Source organism: Haemaphysalis longicornis, unplaced genomic scaffold, assembly GCF_048455015.1.
Source record: "Haemaphysalis longicornis isolate Haplotype H1 unplaced genomic scaffold, Haemaphysalis longicornis Haplotype H1 scaffold_12, whole genome shotgun sequence".
In the NCBI taxonomy this organism is placed as follows: domain Eukaryota; kingdom Metazoa; phylum Arthropoda; class Arachnida; order Ixodida; family Ixodidae; genus Haemaphysalis; species Haemaphysalis longicornis.
The window spans coordinates 111,656,471-111,683,341 of NW_027526225.1; the positions used below are offsets into that span (position 1 = coordinate 111,656,471).

The 26,871-nt window shown below is 45.6% G+C and overlaps 1 protein-coding gene across 1 annotated transcript in view; it reads right to left on the reverse strand.

The window, feature by feature from the left end:
• Positions 1–1,606: 1,606 nt before the first annotated feature.
• Positions 1,607–26,871, reverse strand: part of LOC144163268 (tetratricopeptide repeat protein 39B-like) — a 76,648-nt gene continuing 51,383 nt past the window's right edge. Inside the window, exons 2-18 of the mRNA XM_077694148.1 lie at positions 23,174–23,208; positions 22,232–22,351; positions 19,322–19,397; positions 18,453–18,576; positions 17,705–17,837; positions 15,123–15,222; positions 14,962–15,027; positions 13,274–13,385; positions 12,135–12,202; positions 11,671–11,730; positions 11,013–11,104; positions 10,069–10,230; positions 8,261–8,378; positions 6,847–6,958; positions 6,010–6,127; positions 4,620–4,736; positions 1,607–3,931 (exon numbers count right to left, since the gene is read on the reverse strand). Coding sequence (XP_077550274.1) covers positions 3,655–3,931; positions 4,620–4,736; positions 6,010–6,127; positions 6,847–6,958; positions 8,261–8,378; positions 10,069–10,230; positions 11,013–11,104; positions 11,671–11,730; positions 12,135–12,202; positions 13,274–13,385; positions 14,962–15,027; positions 15,123–15,222; positions 17,705–17,837; positions 18,453–18,576; positions 19,322–19,397; positions 22,232–22,351; positions 23,174–23,208 — 1,890 coding nt within the window. The 3' untranslated portion in view covers positions 1,607–3,654. The remainder of the gene's footprint in view (positions 3,932–4,619; positions 4,737–6,009; positions 6,128–6,846; positions 6,959–8,260; positions 8,379–10,068; positions 10,231–11,012; positions 11,105–11,670; positions 11,731–12,134; positions 12,203–13,273; positions 13,386–14,961; positions 15,028–15,122; positions 15,223–17,704; positions 17,838–18,452; positions 18,577–19,321; positions 19,398–22,231; positions 22,352–23,173; positions 23,209–26,871) is intronic.

Sequence of the window (26,871 nt, forward strand, 5' to 3'; positions counted from 1 at the left end):
TTCATAGTTTCATGGTCAACCGGGATGGAGTTTCACTCTTTCCAGAAGCCATTTGCTGGGTTACATGGAGACCAGGACAAATCCGTAAATAACGGATATCTGTTCACGATGCCAATGGTGCACAGTATGGGCAAGTAGACACAAACGGCTCGCATTAATACATTGGTCGTGTGCGTAATAGGCGACGCGAGCGCCCCTACAACGCAAACCCTCACAAGCAGCTGGAACAAGCCCAGGGGGTATCACTTTAGTGTTGAAATGAGCACATGCGTAGTGTGCCGAAGGATCTCTCTGTAGACGACAATTTGGGAAATAAGGTGAAGTAGCAAGGGCACAGGTGTCACTGTACTCGTCTCTTGCTGTCCGAAAGTTTGAAGTCTGTGTAGCCCAGATGATCTCTATGTAGGCTGTAAGTGGATGGCTTGTGGCAAGAGCACTTGGTGTAAGATTTGATCAGAGGCAGTTGCTGTCAGGTTAAAACCATGCTAGTAATTCACCGCATTTAGCAGTGCGGACTTGCCAGTATCGGCAAATAGGTAGGGAGGACAGTGTGAGGGAAACAACTTCTTAATGTGCTTTTTTCGTTTAAAAGTATGCATAAATCGGCCAAGAAAAACTTGCAGTGTGGCTTGCAATTTTGTAAAGTAATAGTAATGCACCTCAGTGTCCTATCAAGGTAACCACATATGTCGCTGGTCAGCAGACTCTTCTATTAAGGCTAGCTTGTTCTTGTGTGGGAAACGGGCATTAAGTGAGGAGGGTTAGTAATTATTTACATAGCTTGTCAGTTGGTGATCTTTACTAAACAAGTGCACTCAACCTGTGCACTCAATATTTCAACCTGTGAACATCGCACGTAGCTCAAACTGCACACGTGTAGTAAACACTTATTGAAAGTTATTTCACGGGCTGGATAAAGTAGGTTGGATAATGAGGATGGCAGATGAAAGGGGTGGCTCACCAACCATTCTCTAATTTTCGTAGCTGCTGGCTGCTAGAAGCTACCAGCAAAAAAAATTAAATTCGTTCCACTCAGTGTGAAAGCTGTCGGAAGTGCAGAGCAGTGATTCGCCATAATGGGCTGTAGCGTTGTTATCTCTCACTGCTACCACCTCATGCAATTCAAATTTCCCACCTTCGCAGTGCTCGCGCGCGCCCTGCCTGAAACTGCACCAGCGGGAGTTCTGTCATTTTTGTGCTTGCTCCTCCCGCACGTGCCGGCGTTGCACTGCCACTTTTTTTCGCTTACTATCGTAAAAAAACCAACTCAACGAGCGTTCCTAACTTAATGAACGCGGGCGCTGCCAGTTAATTACTATTATTTGCCTCAAATGTACCTACAGTTTTCTTTGATCTAAACAATGGGGAGATGTATGACAAGTGCCAGCGGTTCACGAGTTTCAAATTCTTATGACTATACAAACCGCTTGGCTTTCAAAGCCTCTGGGTTACGCCGTGACGACGGAACGCCGTGTGGCTCTACTTGGGTCCAGCGAGCAAGCTACGACGACAAGGCGAGCCCCTAAAGTTTTCTGCACTTAATACCTCCCAGTGTTTGCTTGCTGAATTGGCAGTGTGGAGTAGTTGAAAATAACGAGACACCAGCTTGTAGAGTCCTGGTTTTATTGGCTAGAGATATAAGCATGCTTGTAAGACTGGCCGACAAACTCGAACTACACACATATGTATATATATACTTTTTTTTCTTGCAGTAATTCTCATCTATATAGAAGGGAATGTATCACAAAAATATACAAGAGTCGAGGAGGAAAACGAAACACTTCGCGATTGCCTGCACAGAATGGGCGGTGTTCTCCAAACTGAGCTAAACATGGCTTTTTCTTTATTTTTTTTGTACAAACATGGATAACACAATGTGAAAGAAAAAAAAACAGGTTACACGTCTTGTGTGGAATGACTTTGCCTAGCACACACTGCTGCCAGAGTGAGCAGTATGTCTGATCGCATGCCTTCCCCAACCCCCAAAAAAGCAGTGCTAGGTTAAAACTAGCAAACTGAGATGTCTTGATCCATTGCCGTATGAGATGCCTACTTAAGACCATACCTTGACTCCTTACTCCAGCAGTTTTCTTGGGTGCTTACTGAAAACTTTGCCAACACAGGACACTTGAATCTACACTTAAGATAGCATGGCAGAAAATTTGCTCGTCGGAAATCTAACACAAAATTGAAATGCGACTGTGGCTACCATTCTACTTATAGTGTGAATGACCACACAGCAAGGCAGTCACCTGAAGCAGCTACTTCTAATGCTCGTTTATCACCATTTTTGTAGGTCTAATCGCAAGCATCAAACCAGAAAAAAAAAAACCCACAAAGTAATCTGATTAAAGCAGCTTGTCTAAATCTCCAGTGCTGTCAAGAAAGAGTGCAGTGATTTATTTTGAGAAGTAACGCGTGGTTGAAAGAAATTGCTGAAATTTCATCAAATGTGACTTATTTGTACGAAACTGAAAAGACAGATCTTGGAGCGAAGAAGTGCTTCATCTGCGTAAAGTCAGCGCTGATGTGAAGCGCTTGCTTGCAGGAGCAAAGCCTTGCAAGATTTCTTGTTTTGCTTAGAACTTTCACCTGAATGAATGCACAGCCGCAAAGTTAATGAAAAGGAACACCATAGCTCCTCCATATTCCTGGCGACATCTAGTGATAGCCCTTGACGAATAGGTGTGAGACAAGGCGTTTGCGTTCGGCCAATGCCAACTTATAAATGGCTCTTTGTGATGAACTATGAAGTAGATTATGGTTACCCGATCACACATGTAACCTTGCAGTTCTTGCCAGCAGCTGTGGATAGATACAGTTGTTCGTATGCTACCGAAGCAGCCTGCTTGTTTCCTCTCAAATTTTTGCTGCTCCATACACAACTCAAATGGTGCAATTGTCAACTGCAGTGCTTCACATAGGTACAGTATTTGTCAAAATTTCCTAGGCCAAACCTAAGCCTTCCAGACCACAAAGAAATCAAGGAATAAAGAAAGGTGTTTTCTCTAGCTTTCCGGCATAAAACGTTTCAGCTTCGCTCGAGGCGTAAGCTTGTACTTTTTTGTAGCCTGTGCTCTTTTGTCATGGCCTAGAAAATTTTGACAGACTGTACATGCTTGAGGGTGCCAAAAGACATTACGCTCCAATACACACACACAAATCTCAGTTTTAGCAACACAAAAAAAAAAGGGGGGCTTTCCCGAAGAAAAATGAGCATTTTACACAAACACTCCAGGGCTTTATCTTTTTCTCTGTTGAGGGCAGCGGAGAATCTATGCCGTTCAGACCTGGTCACTCGTGAGATAAACTTAAGTCAGGTTGAGTGACACCGCCTTTAAAAAGCAAACTCAAAGCTGGCTTCCCTGCAAAGCAGTCCTCCTGCTCACACAGGCGTCAAAAAGCGAATAACACGTGAAAAATGAGAGAAGAAAAAAAATAAACGAGTGTCTCCACTCTGATCACAGTGCTGGAATGACGTAGTAGTGACTGTGCATTCGGCGCCACTACATGTTAGCCAGCACACTCTCCGTGCTCCTTTCCGGGGCTTGGACCTCAATCCAGTCTCTTTCTTGCACAAGCCCGTCAAGCTGAAGACGAGGACAGAGCCAAGCCGAGCCAAGAACAAGCCGAGTTTCTGGAATGGTGGCTGGCTCAGTCGGCGCCCACGATGCCTTCCTCGCTGGCGTTTGGAATGGGCGGGTGCATCACTTTCTTGGTGATTCCTGGGCTGGTGCTCAGGTAGGGGAAGCCGTTGACCATGACGCCGTGCGTCGGAGTGTTCAGTGGCGACGGGAACGGCGAGTTTGTCGGCGATGGAGTCGTCGGGTTGGACCGAGGCGACAGGTGTCCGCCGGAGCGAAGCGACTTGAGCGCCGAGTGGATCCGGAAGTGGACCAGAGACTCCAGCAGGTAGTCGCGGTAGTTGTTCCTGCGCGGGTGTCAGTAAAGTCAGTTTTAGTTTGTTAAGGTCACAGTTCTTGTAGGGGTATAATGGGGATAGGGGGAGCGACACACTGTTTGATCAATCATTATATTGTGTTAAGGACATAGTAGAAATTAAGAAAAAGTGGGTGTGGGCAGGGCATGTAATGCGAAGGCAAGATAACCGTTGGTCATTAAGGGTAACAGAATGAATCCCTAGAAAAGGAAAGCGTGGCAGGGGGCGGCAGAAAGTTAGGTTACAGATGAGATCAAGAAGCTTGCGGGGACAAATTGGTCGTAGTTAGCACAGGACCGGGGTAATTGGAGATCTATGGGAGAGGCCTTTGCCATGCAGAGGGCGTATATAGGCTGATGATGATGATGATGATGATGATGATGATCGCCTAAACATGGCATCGTTTGCAATCACAGTGTACTAATTGCAAGAACACAAGAAAGCAGGGGGAAATTTGTTGTAAGAAAAGAGCTTTCAGGGTGAATAACTGGCTCCGCATCCTTGTATAAATTCTTCTCCCACTTTGATGTCTCCGACTTCCCCCTCTGTGTTTCGTTAATCTTACACCATCAGCGTAGCCTGATAACAGTGATCTACTGCTTGGTTTCTTTTTCCGCTGTTCGTGCCTGCACCTTGAAGAATCTGAGTATGTGAGTTTCTTGCTATGGCAGACACTGACCTGGCCTGGTCGAGCCACTCCTTGGCCTTGGTGTACTGCTTCTGCTGCATGAACAGGAAGCCAAGCTCGGCAGCGGCGAATGGCAGCAGGTATGTGTCCTCCAGGATCTGCTCTTGGCTGCAAGTCATGAACAGCAGGAGGAGGCAGGATCGGTGTAGGGCATCGCGACGGTTCATTTCCCACGCAAAACTTGTGGCTCCAAAGAAACATTTGTTCGAACATTATGACCTACCATATTTTTGCACATATTACCCGCACCAAAAATGCAAAAATTTCAGCTGCAAAGTAGGGGTGCAAATAATATGCGGGGTTATTTCCTTTAGTGCACCTTCACAGCAGTGCGCGTTGTGCCGTGAAGCTCCTACGCGGTAACACTGACTAAGCCTTCCATGGCAGCGATTGCGCAAAATATACAAAGACAAAAAAGAAAAAAACAAGGACGAGCGCACTCCAACAACCGAATTTTATTAGTGAACTGTGACTTTCGCCTTGCAGTCAGTGTATTCTACTTGCTAAATATACGCTTTTTCCGTCTACATAGTATGTGATGTGTTGCTTGAGCAGTAGCTTTGGTGCAGCCTTTCCTGTATCAAATGTGCAGGCAATACGTGAGGATGTTTTTTTTTTTTTTTTTTCGGCGGGCTGAAAGTGGGGGTGTGGATTATATGCAGGGGCGGGTTACATGCGCGAAAGTACAGTATCCTCATTATCAATATTCACACAAAAATAGTGACAATGACCACAGTTCGTGATGTATGTACGTCACGATGCACGCCATCTCTGTGATGACAGTTCATCACACGAATGAAAACCTTGTCGTCGTTGTCGGCTTGTCGGTTTGGTGGAAAGGCGCCTCCTTAATAGCAATAGCCATGGGCAGGATTACGGAGGGAAGAATGGGAGAAGATAAGAGGTACATCTGACAAAGGAGCTTTGAGGCGGAACGTGTTATCCAGGGGCTGTTGAGCATTATCATATATCTTGTCGATATTCGGGTGTTGCACTGAGATTAGCTGCTGATAAAGCACACAGGGTATCGGTGTAAATTTCAGGCTGCTTTGATAAAATAAAACATAACGCTCTATGCTTTGTGATAAGGTGGGCAAAGTAAATTACCACAGGTTAGACAGGGCTGCCTTTCTATAAGTGCCAAAACAACCACAGGTTTAGTCTAGCTAATCATACCATTGTCAAAAATGGAGTATCTAACAAGGCATTGTCCGGCTTGTTCAAGTAAGATGGCCTGAAACATCTTTAGGTATGTAGCCCTTGCAGATATAGAAAGCATTTCCTCTGTTGTTTTGCATTGTTTTCCCAAAACAAAAAGAAAAGGGGATCCAAGTGTTAGCATATGAGTTCCACTTCTCGAAAGTGTGTGGGGAGCACCTACAATTTGAACACCTCGAGGAAGCACTCCTCGGACTGCAGTGGGTGGCCCATGTAGCGCATGCAGACGCCCTTCAGCAGCATGGCCAGGCAGTAGTCGTCCACGTATCGCTCGTCCACCTCTGGCCAGGGATAGCGATTGCACCGAGAGAGAGAAACAATGGAGAGTTTGGTTGAGAGCTTAGATCGTGGGAGCGTGAACTAAGAGAGGAACAGTGCAAGACAGAGTCATGACATTGAGGTGCATGCTACCTGAACTTGGCTGTTCTCTGACTGAAACATCAAATTCTGTACCTCTGTACCTCTATCTCTTTCACCTACTGTACCATAGTAATAGACTTGCAGTGCTAAGTCGCTGTTTGGCAGCAAAAGCTGCATAAGTGGCACTTCTTTGGTTTAAGCTGCATTGGTGGATTGAATTGATTGATTGATTGATTGATTTGAATTGAATTGGTTGAACTGAATTGAATTGATTGAATTGACTGACTGACCAACTGACTTACTGACTGAATTGACTGATTGAATGACTGACTGGTTGATTGATTGATTGATTGATTGATTGATTGATTGATTGATTGATCGATTGATTTTATAGGCATCCTGTTCGTAGCTTCTAACACATCTACATTGAAAGACTAGCGAAGTGCTGAGTGAAATTGCCTCTGTCATTTCAGTCACTGCGCACCCCACCATTTCTCAAATGTACACTTCTTCTCCATCTGTGTTGTTTTCCTTTCTGTTTTGCAAATTTCCTGCTCTTTCCTTGCTGCAACTATACACAATGTGTTGTAAACAACAACAGGTTTCAACAACTTCAAGGCCATAACTCCATCGTGTCCACCTTTCTCTCGGGATACCAAGGGCAGCGAATTCTCCACCAGTCCCAAGATCTGCAACAGGAGCTTCTCGTTGCGTCCAATCATGGGGAAGCTGTTCCACATGTACATGATCTCCTGGAAGGCAATTCCCAATGAATGAATTAGAGGGCAGAGGTCCAATTCTCAACTGTCCAGATACACCCCCATCAACGCTTGATGTATGATGTTCAATGATCAATTATGAAGCCCTTTGTGTCGCTTACATCCGTCATACGGTCTGAAATGAAGGTGGAATTAATCCACTGCAGGTCACTTGGCCCTAAATTCAATTCTTAGCCATTTTTAGCATTTACAACAGAAGTGAAATGCAAAGAATACGAATCCTGGGTGGTGTAAATTATTTCTGCGCAGCCCAGTCTCAGCTTTGAAAAATTTCAGCCCAAACCTTGATCTAAACCTTGATGCCAAACACTCATCGCCCAATAATTGGTCCACTTAAATCTCAACTTGGAAGCCTTCTATTTTGTTTCCAAGTGCCCAGCCATTTGCAAGACATATGAGACAAGTTACCACAATGAACCCACCAGTGGGGTTTAGAAAAGCTCAAGTACGTAAATGAAACAGGTCAGAAGCCATTCACCACAACATAAACCATAACATAACGTGTTGGCATTAAAAAAAAAGAAGAAAAATGGCCACGTGTCTGCTCCTTTCGCTGCAAATGTCGACGAAATACGATAGTCGGCTGGCGCCCCTGCCAAGTAAACCTCTCCCTTCTCTTTCCTGCTCACCTCTCGTGCTGTTCCTCTCCTGTCTCGTTCCTCCCAAGATAACACGCTCGAGGTTTGCTCAAGTCAATTTAAATTTACCGCGTTCCACTGCTCCAAGTCGGGTGCCTCGATGCCAGAGCTGCCGTACGGCGGAGACGCACGTGAATCGAGGTGCTCTACTTCAACGTTTATAGAACCGCGTTGCCCTATTTCACGAGCGTTCCAAGCAGAACATGGAACCTATCTAGTGCAACCTTTCGTTGCTGGTGCCGTTTCATTTTTTAAATGCTGCCAGGTAGCGCGGGCAACAGCAGGCGAGGGTTTTGTAGTTAATGTAGTATTTCATTTGCTATCACAAAAACCAAGCATCCGTGAATTTTTTAATAAAGGAACACTGCAAATGTCACTCATGTATTGATTTTCTGCCTTATATTTGCGTAATGATGTCTTGTTCCTGTTCAACAATGTTGACAAGTACGAAGATTGCCACCGGACTAGGACATTTAGATTTCATTGTGGGTATATAAGACTATTGCACAGATTTTGTTTCACTTTGGCCGGGTGGCTGAATCGAGTCACAGGCAGACAGACAGACAGACCAAAATTTCTGCAATTAAGTAGCCCAAGAAGGACTATCATCTTTAAAAACGAAGTGCTGGAAACTTACTACAACGGGCAAGGTGAGTCGCTGGCCGTTGTCAAAGAACTTTTGAGACTTCTTGACCACAAACTTCTCAATGGGGATTGACTTGCCGGCAATCTTCTGCTTCAGCCCAGGAACTTGCCTGGGAAATGGAAATACACACGCCCGTGCTGTCAGCCCAGGCATTCGCAATTTCACGGCAAAACTTTTCCCAGGAGAGAGGGAAGGGAGCCAGAGGTAGCTGTGTTTTCAAGCACAACTAATATGGTCATCGTTTTTGTAAAACGCAGCCGCTTTGTACATGCAGGTTGAATACAGCTTGCACCTTAGAGAGCAAAGATGAATGGCAAATGAAATAAAACACTGATTCGTCTGCAATTTCGCTCTACAGGGCGGTTTCAGTGCTAAACTATATGTATTTCTTATGCATATCATATGTATTGCAGTTCTAAATGATCTAGCAAAATTAGTATCTGCTTCAAAAAATCTCGATGTAACTCTTATTTAACTTTATGCCAGCTGCAATAGTATGAATGAATGTTTTTTTTTTTCTTTTAGGAGAATAAGTAAAGAGTCAAATTATATATAACTGTAATTTCGGTGTTAGTCTCAATTGCTTCCGTAGACTAAATGTCTACCTATCTTGTTAGCATCCTGCTGTAGCCACAACATTACAAAAAACTTGTGGTGCCTTCAGCCTTGCACAATGAATCTATGTTTAATTCGGAAATGAAAAGCATCATTGTGAGCACAGCTCCAACGGTACTGCCACCATAATACCGGCAGGGCTGGTTTTGGAATTACGCCAGCCTTGAAGATGGCCATTATATTGTAACGGTAAACCAATTCTGCAACATTGGCTTGGCCAAGTGGATTGGATCAGCTGAAGAGGAGAAAGAGGATGCGGGAGCTGGGCTCTCTGGACTAGAGGAAGAAGAAGCCGGACCGCTGCTCGCGTCGTGCTCAACGGTGCTTGACTTTTCCCTGCCTTCGGAGCCTGCGCTCTTGCCGTAATAAATCCCTCCCGGACGTAACAGTTTGGTGGAGGTGCGGGGTACGTAGCGACGACGGAACTGCCAGACTTGCGCCGAAGCCGACGCGTTGCGGGCCTACCACTAGCGCCAGATACCATGCCACCGGCTGCGGACAGCCGTCTTCCCAACTCTCCGCCAATGGCCAGCTGGTATCCGCCACGAGAACCACGAAAATTCTGTGGGTACGCTGAGGAAGACGTTGAGGAATGGCTCACCCATTACAGGCGGGTGAGCCGATACAATCGCTGGGATACACCTGCTCAGCTCGCTAACGTCGTGTTTTCCCTGGATGAAACAGCGCTTACTTGGTTCGAAAACAACGAAAGCAAGTTCACAACTTGGGACCGCTTCGTCGAAGAAATCACCGGACGCTTCGGCGATCCCGCCGCAAAAAAGAAAAGGGCCGAACAGACTCTGCTTCAGTGGGCACAAATTCCTGGAGAGACGTGTACCACCTACATCGAGGAAATATTGAAGCTCTGCCGAGTTGTCAACCCGCAAATGTTGGAGGAAGACAAGGTAGGCCACCTCTTGAAAGGAATCGCAGAAGACGTCTATCATTTTCTGATCGGAAGAGAGAAACTGGAGTCAGCAGCGGACGTCATTCAGCAATGCCGCACATTCGAGGCATTGAAGCTGTGTCGCATTACGCCAAAATTTGGTCGCTTAGCTAACGTGACTACCGTCGCCAGTGTTGACGACTGCCCACCGTCTGACTTGGCCGACACCATTCGCCACCTCCCGGACGTAACAATATCTACAAGTATAAACAGAGTCGCACTTATTAGGAATTCCCACCTGAGGAGGTTAGCAATCTCCTCCATGAGCTCGGTCTGTCCCTCCCGGTACTTTGCGTAGAGGCAGGAGGCCTGGATGTACACGTACGTCGCCTTCGACCAGCGGCAGCCCTTGCGCAAGATGTCGGCCGTGTCGATGGCCCGGTCCCAGTCGCACCTAAAGCTGTTCACCAGATTCATTCAGAGAGAGGGATCAAGGCGGCAGTCGTTAATTCGCAAATGGTTAGGTGTGAGTATAGTGCCTAGAATTCTAGGCACTACAGCGTGAGTGCAGGTACATGTTGCACTGACGCATACTGCCTTGGGCACAGGGAATTATTGAAAGTGCATGATTGCTTCTTCATTGAATGGGCCTGACTTAGCTGCACTTCGCTAGTACCTTTATATGCCCAATAAATGCTGTAGTTTTACTTTACTCCTTGAAGTGACACCCATTTTCCCAAAAATAGCAAATTCCAAACCAGCCTCTTGGGGTACTGAAGAAGTAAAATACATCCTGTGATGTGAGTGTGTTATTTTATGAGACGACGCATTGTACAACAACACAAGAAACATTTGCTATGCCTGCTTTCTAGTTAAATTATTTGAGGCAATATTGTCTGCATAAAAGGCAAGCCACCATCGCGCTGGCTCTAAAGTTGACCACTTTACTACAAACTTCAGCATTATGACATTATAAATCACAAAAGCAATGCAGCACACAGATTACAGTATAAAAATCCCTGTGAGGTGTACCAAGCTTTAATGTGAGCTTACTGAAGTATTGGAAAGAAGGCATTGCAATAATTTGTCGACATCAATGGTTCTCGTTCACAATGTCTTCCTGTGAATTCTGGCGTACTGCAGGGTAAAGTTCTTGGACCGCTACTTTTCTTGGTTATTTTAATGATCTAACTAAATGCATCAAAGAAGGAGTTTAGGCGACTAAGGAAATGCAGCCCTTACCAGTGGCACCACAGCAGTTCCCAGTAGCAAATATAATGGAAGGGAACCCATTCGTTCTGTGCCTCAATCGCCTCGTAATACTGGTTTATTGCCTGTGAGGAGAAGAATCATACAAAGCCAGTATTTCCTGTTAACAAACACAACCATTCATTGATTTTGTGATTGCTTATTTCTTGATTGTGATTGTTTGCGACGTTGATGTTGTCAGGCAAAATATGTGAGGAGAGGTGCTTACTTCTTGTAATGAATGCATAAAAGCAGCCCAAGATATAAATAAATTGATAAGGAAAGAAGGTGCATTCGTTTCGCGAGCATCATGAGGAGCTGGAATATTTCACTCACAGATCTGCTTTTGATTGATTGATTTATTGTATAATTTAACGCGCCGACGCAACGCAGGCGAAGAGGTGCGCCGTGGTGGAGGGCTCCGGATTATTTTGACCACCTGGGAGTCTTTAATGTGCGCCGAAATCTCGGACACACGGGCGTTCTCACTTTCCGCCTCCATCACAGAGGCACAAAATGAAAACAAGAATGCGGAGGCATTTGAGTAGCGTAGGTAAAGGCAGCACTTCTTTTATTTTCAAAAGATAAACATGTGCCTACTTAAAATATCCAGATGAAATATAATTGTGTGAATTAGTGTAGGAGCACTCACGTTTTCTATCTGGCCTTTGACCTGGTGCATCCTTGCATTGAAAAACAAGCTGAGGACACCCTGGGAAAAGAACCACGATAAAAAAAAGTCAGTAAAATTGTAACACCCTACGAAAGCAAAAATTACAAACTGAACATTTTTTTTTAGTGGACGGGTAAAATTTTTGGTCTCCTCGATTTGGCTACACTTTCTGCACCAGTTCAGGCGGTGCAGCACTCGCGCACTCGATTTACCAGTGCAGCTTGCGCCACCTGCACTTCGGCCCTCGATTTGACGCCGTGCTGCACCAGTTCTTCTACACTTCTGCACTAACCCCTGTGCGAGTTCTCGTCTCGTGCAAGGTGTAGCGTGCGAAAGAACTGGCGCTGCACTTGCACGGCACTTTTGTGAACTAGTGCAGAAAGTGTAGCCGAATCGAGGAGACCATTTGTTGCAAAGGATTTGATGGGTTTGGCTCAACTTGCCTTTGGATATTTGCTTAGAAGCCCCTTCACTAGCCTCTCTGAGAGTTCCAGATCTCCGTCACCAAGCCCTGTCAAGGAACGCAGACAGAAACAAAGAAAGCTTTGGAGGCATAAAAAAAATCTTGCGCTTGGATCTGAAAGTTCTTTAATACCAGAAGTGTGGAACATACGCGGTGTTTTTTTTTTTTTTGAAGAAGAAGAAGAAATTTGTTAGAAAACATTTATTATTTGGGTTTTAGGAATGACTCACAGAGATCAATCATTAGGAATGGCTCGCAGACATCAATCATCATTAAGTTTAAACCAAAATTTGAAAAAACAAAAACAAATCACGTAAAAGAAACTAGCCTATAACTTCTTACTGGCTGCTTGAAAAATTCGGTAGAGATGAACAGAAACTTTATGCGTGCATTGCAGATTTGGCTTGAAATATGTCGGTAGGAAGCTAACTTTGCGAGTAGGAAGAGGCGAAAAATAATGGGGGAGACAAAGCACATATGCACAGTGACTTTCATTATCATGTACAGGTTAATAAAAAAGTTCATTTTACGACCAGCGTCTCCCCTTCAATTCTTAGCTATGACCTGTGGGTCAGATCATCATTATAACTGCACATTTCAAATGTTGCCTAACTTGAAAAAACATCATACTGATTTAGCTGCGAAATATCAGTTATATTTATATAGAAGGCTTTGCTTATGTCATGTTGCATAGACTGAATAAAAAACACTTCATTTTATGATGCTGAGGATTAACTTGCAACAAGATTTTGTTTCATTACAACATTATTTCTAATCATGGGTATTGGCAGAGGCATTACCACGGTGACACGAAGAAATCATAATTAAAAAGTCCTCATATAGTCAAATGGAAAATGCTCCATCATCACCGCACACACACACACATCATGCCAATAACATCAGGGTATATACAATCTTCGATCATAGTAGACAAACGGTGTGTGAAAAAATTGAATAATTAAACAAAAAATAGCGAGCATAGCCTTACTGAAACATTGCTACATAAAAAGGCAATTTGGGAAGCATTGGAATCAAATCCAATGGCCAAACTAAATTTCTTCTGTGCCGTAGTTTCAAATTTCGCAAGGTATAAAAGTGAGGCAACAATGGCCAGCTTACCCAGGATGTAGAGAACGAATGTATGATATGCCACAAGCACAATACTGCACAGAGGCCCACGGAGGTAGTCTTGCATCATGCAGCCTTCTTCGAGTTCTCGCAGTCCCAACACCTGCAACGAGCCGCGTCTCTGTTCATCATCTGTAAGCTGCTAGTAAGAGCCTATTTCTGATGTATTATGGCCTGGGGACATCTAATGAATGCTTAAATTCTGAAAGCATTGGTGACTTTGTTGATTCATAATGCCAGGTGCATACCTTTATACAAGTTATTTTAGGGTCGAAGCCTGTTAGGGGCTGGGGTTGTTGGTGTCCCCTGTCGTCGTCATCATAATCATCGTCTCATGTAGTCACGGTACTAAAACACCGGGAAACTCGTTTACGCCTAGCGCTAGAGAGCTTCGTGCTTCAAAGACTCCAAACTTTTACAGCGAAGCTGTATACCTCTGCCCCCCACCGGTTTTATCTCCGTCGGCAAAAACGCCAGAGCGCCAAGAATACACTTATACGCTGCATGCTTCGCCTCTCACCAGGTTTCACGTCAACGGAGATGGCCCGGGATTTATTTTATATATTCTGCCTTTTCTACATTTTATTTAAAGCAAAATTACAAAAAATGCTGACCACATGATTGAATGTAATACAGTATTTTAGCATTAGCAGTGCCATCTAATTTGGTTACAGCAGTTGACGCACCATCCATCAGTGGAGTCAATGCTTGTACTTCTTGAAATGTGCTGTGGGCTCGCAAAATGTAAATAAAGGCAGATGCTGCTATAAGTTTCTGTTTTCGTGAATCTGTTTAAGTGATTCAGCCGTGGGCTTTAGCTTGTTTTTCGATGTCAGCATTCACTCTGTGTTCATTGCTGTCTATGCCACTGCCATAACATAATGTGGGGTGCCTACCAGGGCAGATGAACCACACTAACAGCCAAATTAACCAGAACCAGAGAATGTGGTGGTCTGCTCCGGTAGTCACTGAACACTCATGAGGGTGGCCAGCAAATGACCCACTTGCCTGAAAAACTTTATTATCATCACCATAATTATTATAAATTATTATCAGCAATGTGTCTCCATGGGTCACTGACTGATGATGATGGTGATTACGATGATGATGATGATGGTGCTGGTGGAGGTGGTGGCTTATTGCTATGAATTGATTGATTGTAGGGTTTAACGTGACGATGCAACGCAGGCGATGAGGCGCGCCGTAGTGGAGGGCTCCGGATTAATTTTGACCACCTGGGGATCTAAAACGAAAGATTGGGCGAGTTGGTACATATTAATAGTAACAGCGCTAACAACACGAGACAAAGAGAAGAGAAGCGCTGTGTTTGTGCCCTCTTCTCTTTGTCTCGTGTTGTTAGTGCTGTTACTATGACCACCTGGGAATCTTTAACGTGCACTGAAATCTCGTACACACGAGCGTTTTTGCTTTTCGCCTCCATCAGAAGAGCAGCCGCCGCGGCAGGGAATCAAATCCATGTCCTCGTGCTCAATTCCTATAAATTATTACTATAATTGTAATAAACGATTATACTTTTCGCCCCGCCGTTGCTTACATGACCGATGATATTATAGTGGCATGGACAGGATAAACAGGCAACATCTTCCCTATAACAGCCAATGTTGTTAAAAGCAGCTATAATCATCACATTTTTTAGTTGTGGCACGCGTAATCCTCACCTTGTTACCGGAGAAGCCTATGAACTCCAAGAGCTTCAAGATCCGGGTTGGGAGTTGAGAGATCAGCTGGAGAAAACAGCCACAAGACAGAAAAAAAACACAGCTGTAGCCTTAGCCTTGGGCACACAAGTGTTACAAAGAGAGGACAGAGGTCCACTAACCAAGTTAAAAGCTCCAACACCCAGGTGAACACCACTCTCGAAGTGTTCCTTCTCCTTCGAACTCTCCCAGTTTCTTGTTGCCAGCATCTGCATGCATTCTCTGCGGGCAAAAAAAGAAAAAGAGGTCACTTCGAAAACGCTTATCTCGACAATAACAGTGTTTTACTTCTTGTTAAATTTTGAAACAGTCACGTAAGAACGATTCTATTTTCGAAATGGCACGGATGTGGGGTGGGCATCGAAACAGAAATTATGTAAACACTGGACTCGCGATAATTCAAACTTGAAAAGGCCCCAGGACTTTGTTTGAATTATCTGGAGTTTGAATAATCAGAAGTTCTCATAAATATCATTCGCGGCAGCTCACAACCTTGTGTTGTAATGAAACATTCACATATATTTTATAATACAATATTCCCACACTATACCGAATTGCTGAAAAAAAAAAAAAAAAATCGAATGGACGACTGCCTTTTCTTTGCATGACAGTTCGAAAATGTTTTCGACGACAGCAAGGGCAGTGAGTTTATTACGAGAGTTTTCTGCCCTGGTCAAGAACTTGCAGATCCTAGAAATGTGCTGAAAAGATGAAAATGTGCAGCTAGAAGCGGCACATTCAGCAGATATTTTCCGGGAAGGACAAGCAAAAAGTACGAACTAACCGAATTTACGCAATGAAGCAGTTTGAATTAAGTGGCTTTAAAATAGTACATTGAAAACATAGCGGGCCAACTAAAATTTTGATGTTCGTTTGAATTATCCAAGTTTGAAATATCGCGCGTCTACTTTTTTGGGAAAGGCGGCGCAGGCGCATACTTGGCCAACTGGCGACGCATACCGCCAGTTGGCCAAGTTTCTCTTCTGATAAATAACTTGGAACTGAGAGGCGTTGTGGCACACGAGTTTATGTCTTGATTTACAAAATAATGTTGCGACTGTTTTGTTCTCACATTGACCAAGATTTTTCACGTGCATTTGCGCCTGGAGAAGGCTTTTTCTTAAATGTTTGACAAGTCAGCTTCATTATGTCATTATTCATCTTCTAATGTATCACAATTAAACGTTTGACAAGACAGCGTTATGTATCACTGTTTTATTATTTCAGGGATATTACATGGCAATCAGTGAAACACAGTAGATCAACCTGAGATTGGTACTGATTTAAAGAATAGAACGTTAAGCTTTTTTTTTGTTTTGTTCCTTAGTGCTGCTTTGTTAACGGTGTTAAATTAAGACACCATCTAGCAGCCCGAGCACATTTCAGCGCGTTTAAAATTAGGCTTTCAGTGAAAGGGTGCCCGCATGCGCAACTGCAAGCGTGCTTCACCGCAACAAGCCCAACTATGTGGAGAAGCCGCACCATTCAGGTAGAAGTGCCCCAGCAAGTTGGCTTCACAAAACGATGTCACCTTGAACTAACTTGTGTACGGTAGCGCTAAATCGTAGTAAACGGTAAATCGTAATAAATAATAAATCTCGGGAAGAGACACAATAAAACCAGCGACTACGGTAAAAAGCCATGCGCCCTTTCGTCTAATGACAACGATGGTTGAGCGCGAAGCTTTGTCGTGATGGATTCTTTGGTTGGCCAATCCCGCATTGCGAGTATGTGGAGGTACGCACCACTTTTCTAGAATACCCAGAGCAACTCCGGGGTGTGCACTCGGTAGGCCTAACGTTTGGGCTTGGGGTGTACGGCGCGAATCCGGTACCTGCCGCTTGGCGTTCGCTTCGACCATGTCGAAGCGGATAGACGCTGGCGTCGTAACGCGAGGGACCCAGGTTCGACTCCGGCCACGGGAAGCGTTTTTTTTTTTTTTTTTCACTTCACCCACGATCATTCATCATCATCGTCAGAGAAAGTTGGCTTTCCTTCAGGGCGTATTGGCGTACAACGGCATCCGTGAGGATGCTAAAGCTTCGCTTTAAAATTAATTTTGCTTGGTAAGGTAGAAGTGGAAAGTAAGCAATTTTAGGGACGACCAAAGGAGGAAGCTTGGAATTTTACCGTTCACTGAAGGTCGTATTAATTAAAATCAGAGGTAATTAATCTAGCTCGATTGAATGGTTGATCTTCTTATTTAGATTATTTTTCCACTATGTGAGTGCACTTTCTCAGCTACTACCAACTATGTCAGCACACATAAACTCTTCCGAGTGGCACGAAAACCGGCTGCAAACGACCGACCCGAACCACCGCGTAACCGCAAGCGTGCTTCACTGCAGTAAGAGGCTTTATGTGACGAAGCCTCGTTTAGCAAGTAGGAGCGCCTTGAGAAGTTGGCTTCATGACACGAGGGATTCAGAAACCTCCTTTCCATGTTTGTTTTTCCCTATTCACCAACAACGGTACGATGAAAGAACCACTGGAGCATAGCAAGCGCTAAGGGAGTTCGGATGACATTGGGCTGTAAATTTGAAAACCTGAAGGGGAATCACGCCGACGAAGCTTTTCACCGCACAAGTTTTGAATACGTTTGGGTAGCGGTACTGTAGACACGGTGCTGCATTCTTATGGGCAATAATACACGCCAAAGAATGGGTATTGTATTGTGTATAGCTGCGGACAGCGCTTCGCTCACTTGTATGACTGGTAACAAGACCGGATCTTGAGTCCACCCTTAATAAAGGTCACCAGGCTCTGATCTTCGACGAAGGTCAGTATGGCGTTCTCCAGAAGGCACTCGGCGTAGCACAGTTCCGCGTGAATCTCCTCTGCGAAGAGCAAAACATGAGGGAAATGATGACCGGTGCGCTGAATGATCAACGTGCGCTGCAGTAGCAGCAGCAGCAACACGCGGATTCCTTAGGGTTGCCACATGTAAAAAAAAAGAAAAAGAAAAAACGGCCCTGGGGGGGGGGGGGGGGGGGGGGGTATACAGAATGTTTAATTTGCTTTGAAAAAAAAAAAAAGACGCGGTGTTTTTGAGAGAAAGTAACATAACGTTTGTACTGAAAATAATTGAGAGCTTAGTTATTGCTCTGCATGTGCTGCACTGAAAAGTAACCGCAATTGCTGACCGCGGCGGCAGCATTTCGTTGCTTGTTCCTCCCTTAGGTCCCCCTCCATCTCAGGCAGCGCGCTCGCCCGCGTATTTTTCTCTCGCGTGTCTTTACGCAGCTTGTCGACATATATTTATCGTCTTCATTGTTGAATTTACGCTTATAAAACGCCAAAACGGACATAATCACGGCACGAGGGCCAAAAAAAAACCCGGCCAAAACGGCTTTTAAGTATGGACCGGCAGCCGGCCCACTGTTTAAAAAACCGGTCGGGCCGGTCCAAAACCGGGCAGGTGGCAACCCTAGGATTCCTCTCGGTTTCCTCACCCATGGTGTAGGTGTTGTAGTCTGGCCGCAGCAGCATCCGAGCGACGGCCGACGTCCTGCGGCGCATCCGGTTGCAGACGTCGACGCCCTGCCGAATGGCCTCCTGCGCAGCCTTTATGTCGCTCTGCGAACGCGGCGCATCTCTTACTGCTTGCCCGGTCGCCACCACGTCACGTCAGGTTGCGACCGCGCAGCACACACTCGACTAGTTAAACAGGAAGGCCCGATGCGCTCAACTTGAGCACAGGGGTGACATTTTATTGGCATAAATTTTCGCCTTCTTACGCTTTACGTACTCAAAAAGGTCATCACCATCTGTCATCACCACCTGCAACTGTCATACGCTTTCTTCTTCAGGGACAATGGTAGGCTGCCATTCGTTATCTGAGAATGCCTGCCGAATGCACTCCACCCCATTTTTATCCTTCTAATTATCTCAAAAAGGTACTGATTGAAAAATGTTTGTGATATTCTTGTCTTACGCTTATATACGTAATGAAAAAGGTAATGATGGCAGAATGTTTGTGATAATCTTGCCTATATATTTTTTATAAACAGGTGTAGACGGGAATTCGTGTGTTACAGCCCACCCACGCGATGGTTAGCATTAACAGCCTGGGTAGTCCTGGTGTAATTAGGAAACCTTCTCAAGATAGCGCTCTTCCTCGGCTTCTTTTTTACCCCCTTTCAATCTATACTTTCGACGACAAGAAGGTGATCCACTCACAATCCACTGAGCGTTACAATTGCGTCTACGAGACTTAAGAGATTGCTTGTATCGACGCTCCCGTCATTCAGCGAAAGTTTCGCGCCGGAACTTATGCGGCGGCTGCCGAACGAAGAGAATGTGATGTGAGAGTGTAGCGTACCATGTCTATGGTAAGCACGGCTTGCATGAACATGATGGTAGACTGCCCCAAGGCATGGTACATGCTCTCGTGGGCCCTGCGCGTGAAAGGAGAAGAACGTGAGGGAAAACGACAACGCTGCAGGTTAATCGCCACACTCGAAAAACTCTGCAGAAATTCAGAGAATTATCTACCGAATTTTCGCGCTTATAACCCGCCTCTGCATATAATCCGCACCCCCACTTTCAGCCCGCTGGAAAAGAAAAAAAAAATGCTCGCGTATTGCCCGCGCATTTGATACAGGGAAAGGCTGTACCAAAGCTACTGCTTGAGCAACGCACCCCACACTATGCAGACAGAAAAGGCGTATATTTAGCAACTAGAATACGCTGACTGGAAGGTGAAAGTCACAATATTCACTAATAAAATTCAGTTGTCAGAGTGCGTTCGTCCCTGTTTTTTCTTCCTTGTCCTTGTATGTTTCGCGCAATCGCTGCCATGGAAGGCATAGCTAGTGTTACCGCGTAGGAGCTTCACGGCACGACACACACTGCCGTGAAGCTGCACTAAAGGAAAATACCTCGCATATTATCCGCACCCCGAATTTGCCGCTGAAAATTTCGCATTTTTTGGTGCGGGTTATAAGCGCGAAAATACGGTACTAATGCGTAGCATTCTTATGCCGCTTGTCATGTGAGTGCACGCGGTATAGAGCAGCTAGAACGTCCCTTTTAGTGTCCTTGGGTCATCCGCCTTCTAGAGGACTAACTCTAAGTGACGTGCTAGGCCCTTGGTGGAACTCTAAACGAGCATCTCGAGCGACAAAAGCTCTATTGTCTTTCCTGCGAAGCACAGGACTGGATCAGACTCTTTAAACGGGACTCTCTTAATGAGCACGTCATCTTCATCACGGTCATTGATTTTATTTTTTCATACATCTGGTGTAGCAAGCCTTGGCCAGGCTAACCTCACCAGTATCATTAAAGACTATTCTCTCTCTCTCTCTTTCTTTCTCTTGAGTGTGAGTTTTTACAGACTAACTTTTTTTTTTGAAATCCTGTTCTACCAATTATCTCCATTTACGCTATTACAACGATTACAGGTGGAATTTTCCCGAAATCCGTATTATTGTGGAAATGCAGGGCGTTATACGGATTGCCATTTTCCGTATTTTCTTAATATTTTTCTGATCTTTTAAGTTTTTCAAAATTTCGTTCCACCAATTATCTCCATCTACGCTGTTATAACGACTACATTTGGACCGTTCGGGAGGTCTGCATTATTGTGGAAATGCAGGGCTTTGCACGGTTAGCCATTTTTCGTTTTTTTTTTATTTTAGTGTTTCAAAATTTCTTTGTACCAGTTATCTAATTTACGCTAATATAAAGATTATAGGTGAAACTTCCGCAAAATCTGCCTTATTGTTGAAATGCAGGTCGTATACGGTTTGCCATTTTCCTGATTTTTTATATTTTTGCTATTTATTATTTTTTTTTTCAAAATTTCGTTCCACCAGTTATCTCCATTTACGCTATTATAACCATTACAGGTGGAACTTTCGCGAAATCTGCATTATTGTGGAGATGCAGGGCGTTACACGTTTCACCATTTTCCGTATTTCTTTTTAATTTTTTTTTAGTTTTTAGTTTTTCAAAATATCGCGCGACCAGTTACCTCTATTTGCGCCATTATAGCGATTACAGGTGAAACTTCCACGATATCGGCATTTTTTGTGGAAATGCAGGGCGGTACACGGTCCTGGCTATGGGGGTACTCTGCAAAGAATGCTACGCATTAAAACATAGCGATGGCAGCTATAGCGGTGGGGGCAGGTGGGTATGTAGCATGGGCGTCGGCGTGGGGGTACAAAGGAGGAACTTGTACCCCCCCCCCCCCCCCCCCCCCCCCCCCGAAGCCACACCAGCACTGTCCCCCACGTATGCAAGGGGTTTGCCCCCCTCAAGAAAAACTCCCGGCGACGCCCATGGTTGTGGATCCGGCATAGCTAAAGTACAAATGCATGTGAGCTGACCTCACCAACGCATCATATCTCCATCTTTTTTTGCAGCGAAGCTGTATACCGCTACCCGAATGATTCATTCGTGTCCGCCGATAGAAAATCCTTTGCGGCAAAGCTACCCATCTAGTAGACACCTTGAAAAAATCCCATACACCGCTAGAACGATTCTATCGTGAGTTTCATTCGCTGGTCACAATTTGTTGCTTCGCAGTGGCATCAGTATTCACAGCTCCAGGTAGCCATCGCACCGACCTATTCAGACTGGCGAAGGAGGCACATCGCCAGCAATTTTTTAGGGGCTCGGGCTTTCGGCGACTAATGCCGTCGTCATAACCGTCGTCTTATGTAGCCACGGTACTAAAACGCCAGGAAGCTAGATTACGCCTCGCGCTAGAACGTATCGCGTACTAAAAAAAACCGGGGCACTCGTTTACGACTCGCGCTAGAACGCTTCGTGCTTCAAAGGCACGAGACTTTTACAGCAAAGCTGTATACCTCCACCCCCAAACAGTTTTATCTCCATTGGCAAAAACGCCAAGGCGCCAAAAATACTCATACACTGCACGCTTCGCCTCTCCCCAGGTTTCACGTTAGTGGAGATAGCCCGGAATTTTTTCTTCTACGAATTGGTTGATCACCCACTTTAAATAACTGTACTTCAGCAGCGCGTAAGTTTCCATTTGCCTTATTTATTTGTGTTGCGCGGCACAAATAGATCGTGAGGAGAGGGATCATGCGGGCCTATTGCTCTTCCTGGCAGAGGCGTTAAATTGATGCAGCAGCCCCCCTCCTCCCGTTAGTTCCAGTATCGCTCCCGATCAGTGCATTGTGCCCCTTCTTCTGCAGCCTACGACCAAGCGTCCGCCGTTTTGCCCGTTAATAGGTTGTCCTTTATACAGCGGAGGCCTTACTTGGGCTTCATGCGCTTGAGGGCTTCCCCGAACTGGTTGCTGAGCAGCAGGTCGAGGGCGCGGGTCGCCTCCTCGGCCGCCAACTCCACCTTCAGGCTGTCCGCCGGCCGATTCTCGATCCTGCGTATGACCCGCGTGGAGGAGGAGGAGTAGGAACGTCGATCCACAACAACGCCCGCCAGAGAGTACCGTATTTATTCGATTATAAGGCAGTCACGATTATGGGGCGAGGGTGCAGTTTGGAAAGTCAAAAAAGAAAAAAAAAAGTATATTTCTGAGCTTAAAACATAAGGCGGGATATGACTTTAAGACTACGGATTTTGGAAAACAAAAAAAAAACCTCGCCCTATATTCGAATAAATACGGTATCGCACGCGCCCTTCTCTCGCAAAGTATGAACCGTCAATACGAAGAGCCACGCATAGAAAGTTTCGAAAGAGTATTAGGACGACGCGAAAAAAAGAAAGTGAACGACTGAACGAGTAAAAAGTTAAACCAGCTAATAAACTGTAGATGTCCATTTTTATTGAGCGACAAAGAGAATGAGGAAGCACATTCGTCACTGCGTGCGCGAAACGCAAGGATCCGAAAGAAATGTAGACGACATAAGTGCTGTCTAACAGGAATTTATTCATTACCAGCGAGCTTAGTTATCGATTCATTCACTGGTAATTCATCATTCATTCTCCGCCAGCTGCATTGTTTTTACTTATTTTATGTAATAAATATTGCTCGCTGCTGCACCCTTAAAGGCGAGCGGGTGCCGAATTATGGTTGATGTAACTATGGGAAATGGGAGAGAAGCATCCGAGTAAAGGCAACGCCTGAGTAAAAAAGTGAAGAAAGTGTTCAGCGTGGCGAATAAGTCGTAGATGTGCAGACTGAAGAGGCATTGAGCCAAGAAGCCGAATAAAAGTAAAAGAAGATGCACCAGCAACTTACCTCGGGCTGGAGACGTCAAGGGCGTCCTCGAAAACCTGCGAAGAGAGAAGCAGCACGTTCAGGCACCACATCCGGCGATTCACGAAGCACCCTCACACATGATTCCGCTCCCAATCAAGTTTTCAGAGCACGAGGTGCAATAATTTTATTTTCAATGACCATAGTTTTTCTGGGAATAGGTAAACGCGAAAACTTTGGTTTCCGTCCGTCCGTACGTCCGTCCGTCTGTCTGTCCGTCCGTCCGTCTGTCTGTCTGTCCGTCTGTCTGTCTCCCCGTCTGTCTGTCTGTCTGTCTGTCTGTCTGTCTGTCTCCCCGTTCGTCTGTCTGTCCGTCCGTTCGTCTGTCTGTCTGTCTGTCTGTCTGTCTGTCTGTCTGTCTGTCTGTCTGTCTGTCTGTCTGTCTGTCTGTCTCCCCGTTCGTCTGTCTGTCTGTCTGTCTGTCTGTCTGTCTGCCTGTCTGTCTGTCTGTCTGCCTGCCTGTCTGTCTGTCTGTCTGTCTGTCTGTCTGTCTGTCTGTCTGTCTCCCCGTTCGTCCGTTCGTCTGTCTGTCTGTCTGTCTGTCTGTCTGTCTGTCTGTCACTCGATTCAACTGCCCGGCCAAAAAGCAGTTGAAGGTACGCCTGCACACGAATTATATATAGGCAAGACAGTTCCAAATATGGCTCATTCATGTCCACATTATTCAGCACAAAGAAATTTAGCCACAGTCACTAAATCTATTTAAAGTAAAAAAAATGCTTTAAGAACGCTGTTGAATAGCAGTGAGATAAAAGCAAACACTAAAGCAAAAAAAAAAATGTCGCTTTGAGCTGTTCCAAGCACAATATAAACAAAATGTCCTAAAAGAATGGCGCGCGAGAAGTGCGGACAAGGGAAAATTGACTCTAATTGAGACAACTTTAATTTGCATCCGTCCTGAAAAGAGATGCAGGGGAGGGTAAGGGCTCGACGGATTGGAGCGGGAGAGAGCTAAGGGCGTCACGTGGCAGGGGTCGCAGAAGACTATCGCCTTTCAGCGACATGTTCAGCGTGGCAAGCAGATGCGCGTCCAATTTTAATGCCGACAGTCTTTCTCGGGCTTCCTAAACGCGATAATTTTGGCCTGTTTGCCGGTGTCACCCGAATGGGACCATGATGTTGCTGGGTTCACTCACACTTCGTGGGTCGCTGGTTGCCCACCAGCCGCGACTAATCAGTGATTCGGGACGCCCAAGCTACTAGTGGCCAACTAGTGACCCATGGATCACTCGAAAGTAATACGAAAAGTGACCAGGTTAGCCAACCCGGTTGGCCACCAGGTAGCACCTGTTAACGCCCCGCATTCATTTTAAACCATTACACGCTTTAAAATGTGAAATTGAAAAACGCCACCCCGCTATACGTTCGCATTCACTAGTCAAACGCGCGCGGCGCATGAAGAGTCGCAGCTTTCAATGCTCTTTGCTTTCGACGCATACGGGCTCGAGTGCGAAGTCTGGTAAAAGCGGTTCGACCGCTATAATTGCGTTCTTGCCGCCAGCAAGGTTCCACTCGTCGGGGAAGCGCGAGCGCCATTAATTCCGAACGACATGAAGCGAAAACGCCGGTTTGACCCTGGAGTACGTCGGAGTCGATCGGCGTAGCGTCGCGCCAACTCGCCGCCCTTATCGAGCCTTCTGGGACTAAAACATGTCTGCGTCCCCAGGAACAAGGCACGCGACGTCTCGCACGCCAGTTTACGAAGCGAAAATAGCGCGAACGAAGGCTGTGTCCTTGCGAACACTGGAGTCGCATTTGTTTTTTCGTTGCTCTTCTTCCTCTGTCTGGGCTGGCTGAATTCTTTAAATTGTGGAGCACGTTTAAAGCCCCAAATGTTGCCAGGAAATCTGAAAAGCGAAGTCCGTGATGCCCGTGCGCGCTACGAGAGCGAATCAAATAGCTGGCGTGCTTTCCGGGAGGCTGTTCGAATGACATGTGCAATATTTTGCCCTTGACAACGAGAGGAAGGGAAGAGGCATTTCGCGAGTAAAAACAACGTCCTAGCTGTCACGTTTCAACTGTAGCCCAATTTGTCGCAGTTGTAGCCGAGGAAAAAATGCCACGTAACTGATTAGCTGGTTACATGACAATTGTCTCGCCTATTTACGTGACACGCTTTGCAAAAAAAAAAAAAAAGAAAAAGAGAACAGACGCTCCTCTACGGACTTTTATAGTTCGCTTAGTTTCATTTAAAGCTATTTCCTGCGAGCGACAGTTATTTTGTTATTGAGGCAATAATATTAATTGGCGAGTCGTTCTCGTGCTGCATATATCTCCGGCGTATGTCCGCACGTATGCATTTGAATGCGTGGACACCTGGAAAGGATCGCTATCATCATCACACCACCACGCCAATTGTCTTGCTTGTTGGAAGTCTAGGCTTGCATATTCCAGTGATCTACAATGGTATGTATTCCGCGCCAACTTCTTTCGCTGCCACTTCCACCCACAAATGTTTTTATCGCCATTTTAACACTTAACAGGAAGCGAAGTTTTACACGCCCAAGAAACAAATATTCAAGTGAGGAAATTCCACTCACAAACAATTATCCTCACGACCGCGTTTCGTTAAAAATCAGCATCCAGCACCGAATACACTCACCAGCACGAACCGTACACAAAGCAGCGCTATTCTCAGCCGAAAGTGTCCTACTTGCTTTTGACGTAACTTGCACACACACATACTTGATTCACGGACAGAAGCGTCCTTCTTAAAATGGCGCCACCTGTTAAAGTAAACACATTTTTTCTTTAAAATAACGGGACTCTGCTGGTGTGTTTGCATTCCGCTCTCGGCAGGATTTATTACCACCACATATTGATTCGTTCAGTCGCAAAAGCTGCTTAAGTTGTTAAATTGGGGCGCTTATTCCTTAAGATCCTGCCAAAAGTGAACGGCCAGGCACTATATATAGGGCTCTCCTGACACTTCGAGCTCCCTACACCGCTCCTTAGCCAAACGGCGGCCAAAGCAACCGTTGTCCCCCTAATGAACCGCTGAACCCTGGACGAAGGTAATATCGGGGACCCTAAACCCAACCTGACTCTGGATAAGCACGGCGCCGCGCTAGAACTGGGAGTGCGTACAGCGCTGTAGCGCAATAAGCGGGAGCCTTCTCTTTACGACAACTGCGCAAATATTTGCCCGGCAGCTGCGTACACCTGCGCGCGTACCAGACGGTATACACTGCTCACGATTAGTTGATCCGGAGCCGCTCGACGGTCTCTAGTCGGCGGACGTGAGATAAACCCTTCCGCGCGAGCGCACCACGCCAGAGAGCTTCGCTGGGTTTCGAAAGGTGGGGGGCCAAGATTGCGACCCTGAGGGACGCCGTGTAGGCTTAGCGATGTCGCTCGTACACAGCGGAAAGAATTCTTCCGCGAAGTTACTGCTTACATCTTGGAGAGGTTTAGAATTCTGGACATAATTAAAACCGTGTGAACACCTCTGAAGGAAGGCCACAAAAATTAACCGTAATAATATCTTCCCTGTTGTTACTTTTGTTGTTCTCGGAATAAAGTTAACCGTAAGCGGGAATTAAACTTTAAGGGCTCCGAATAGCCGTCGGTTCGCTTCTGTTAACGGCGCTACAATGCTGCGGCACCTGTGCAAACGTAGCGATAAAGAACACCTGCATGCGCGCTGAATGTCTCCGCAAATGTTAACCGGTATTTCCCAC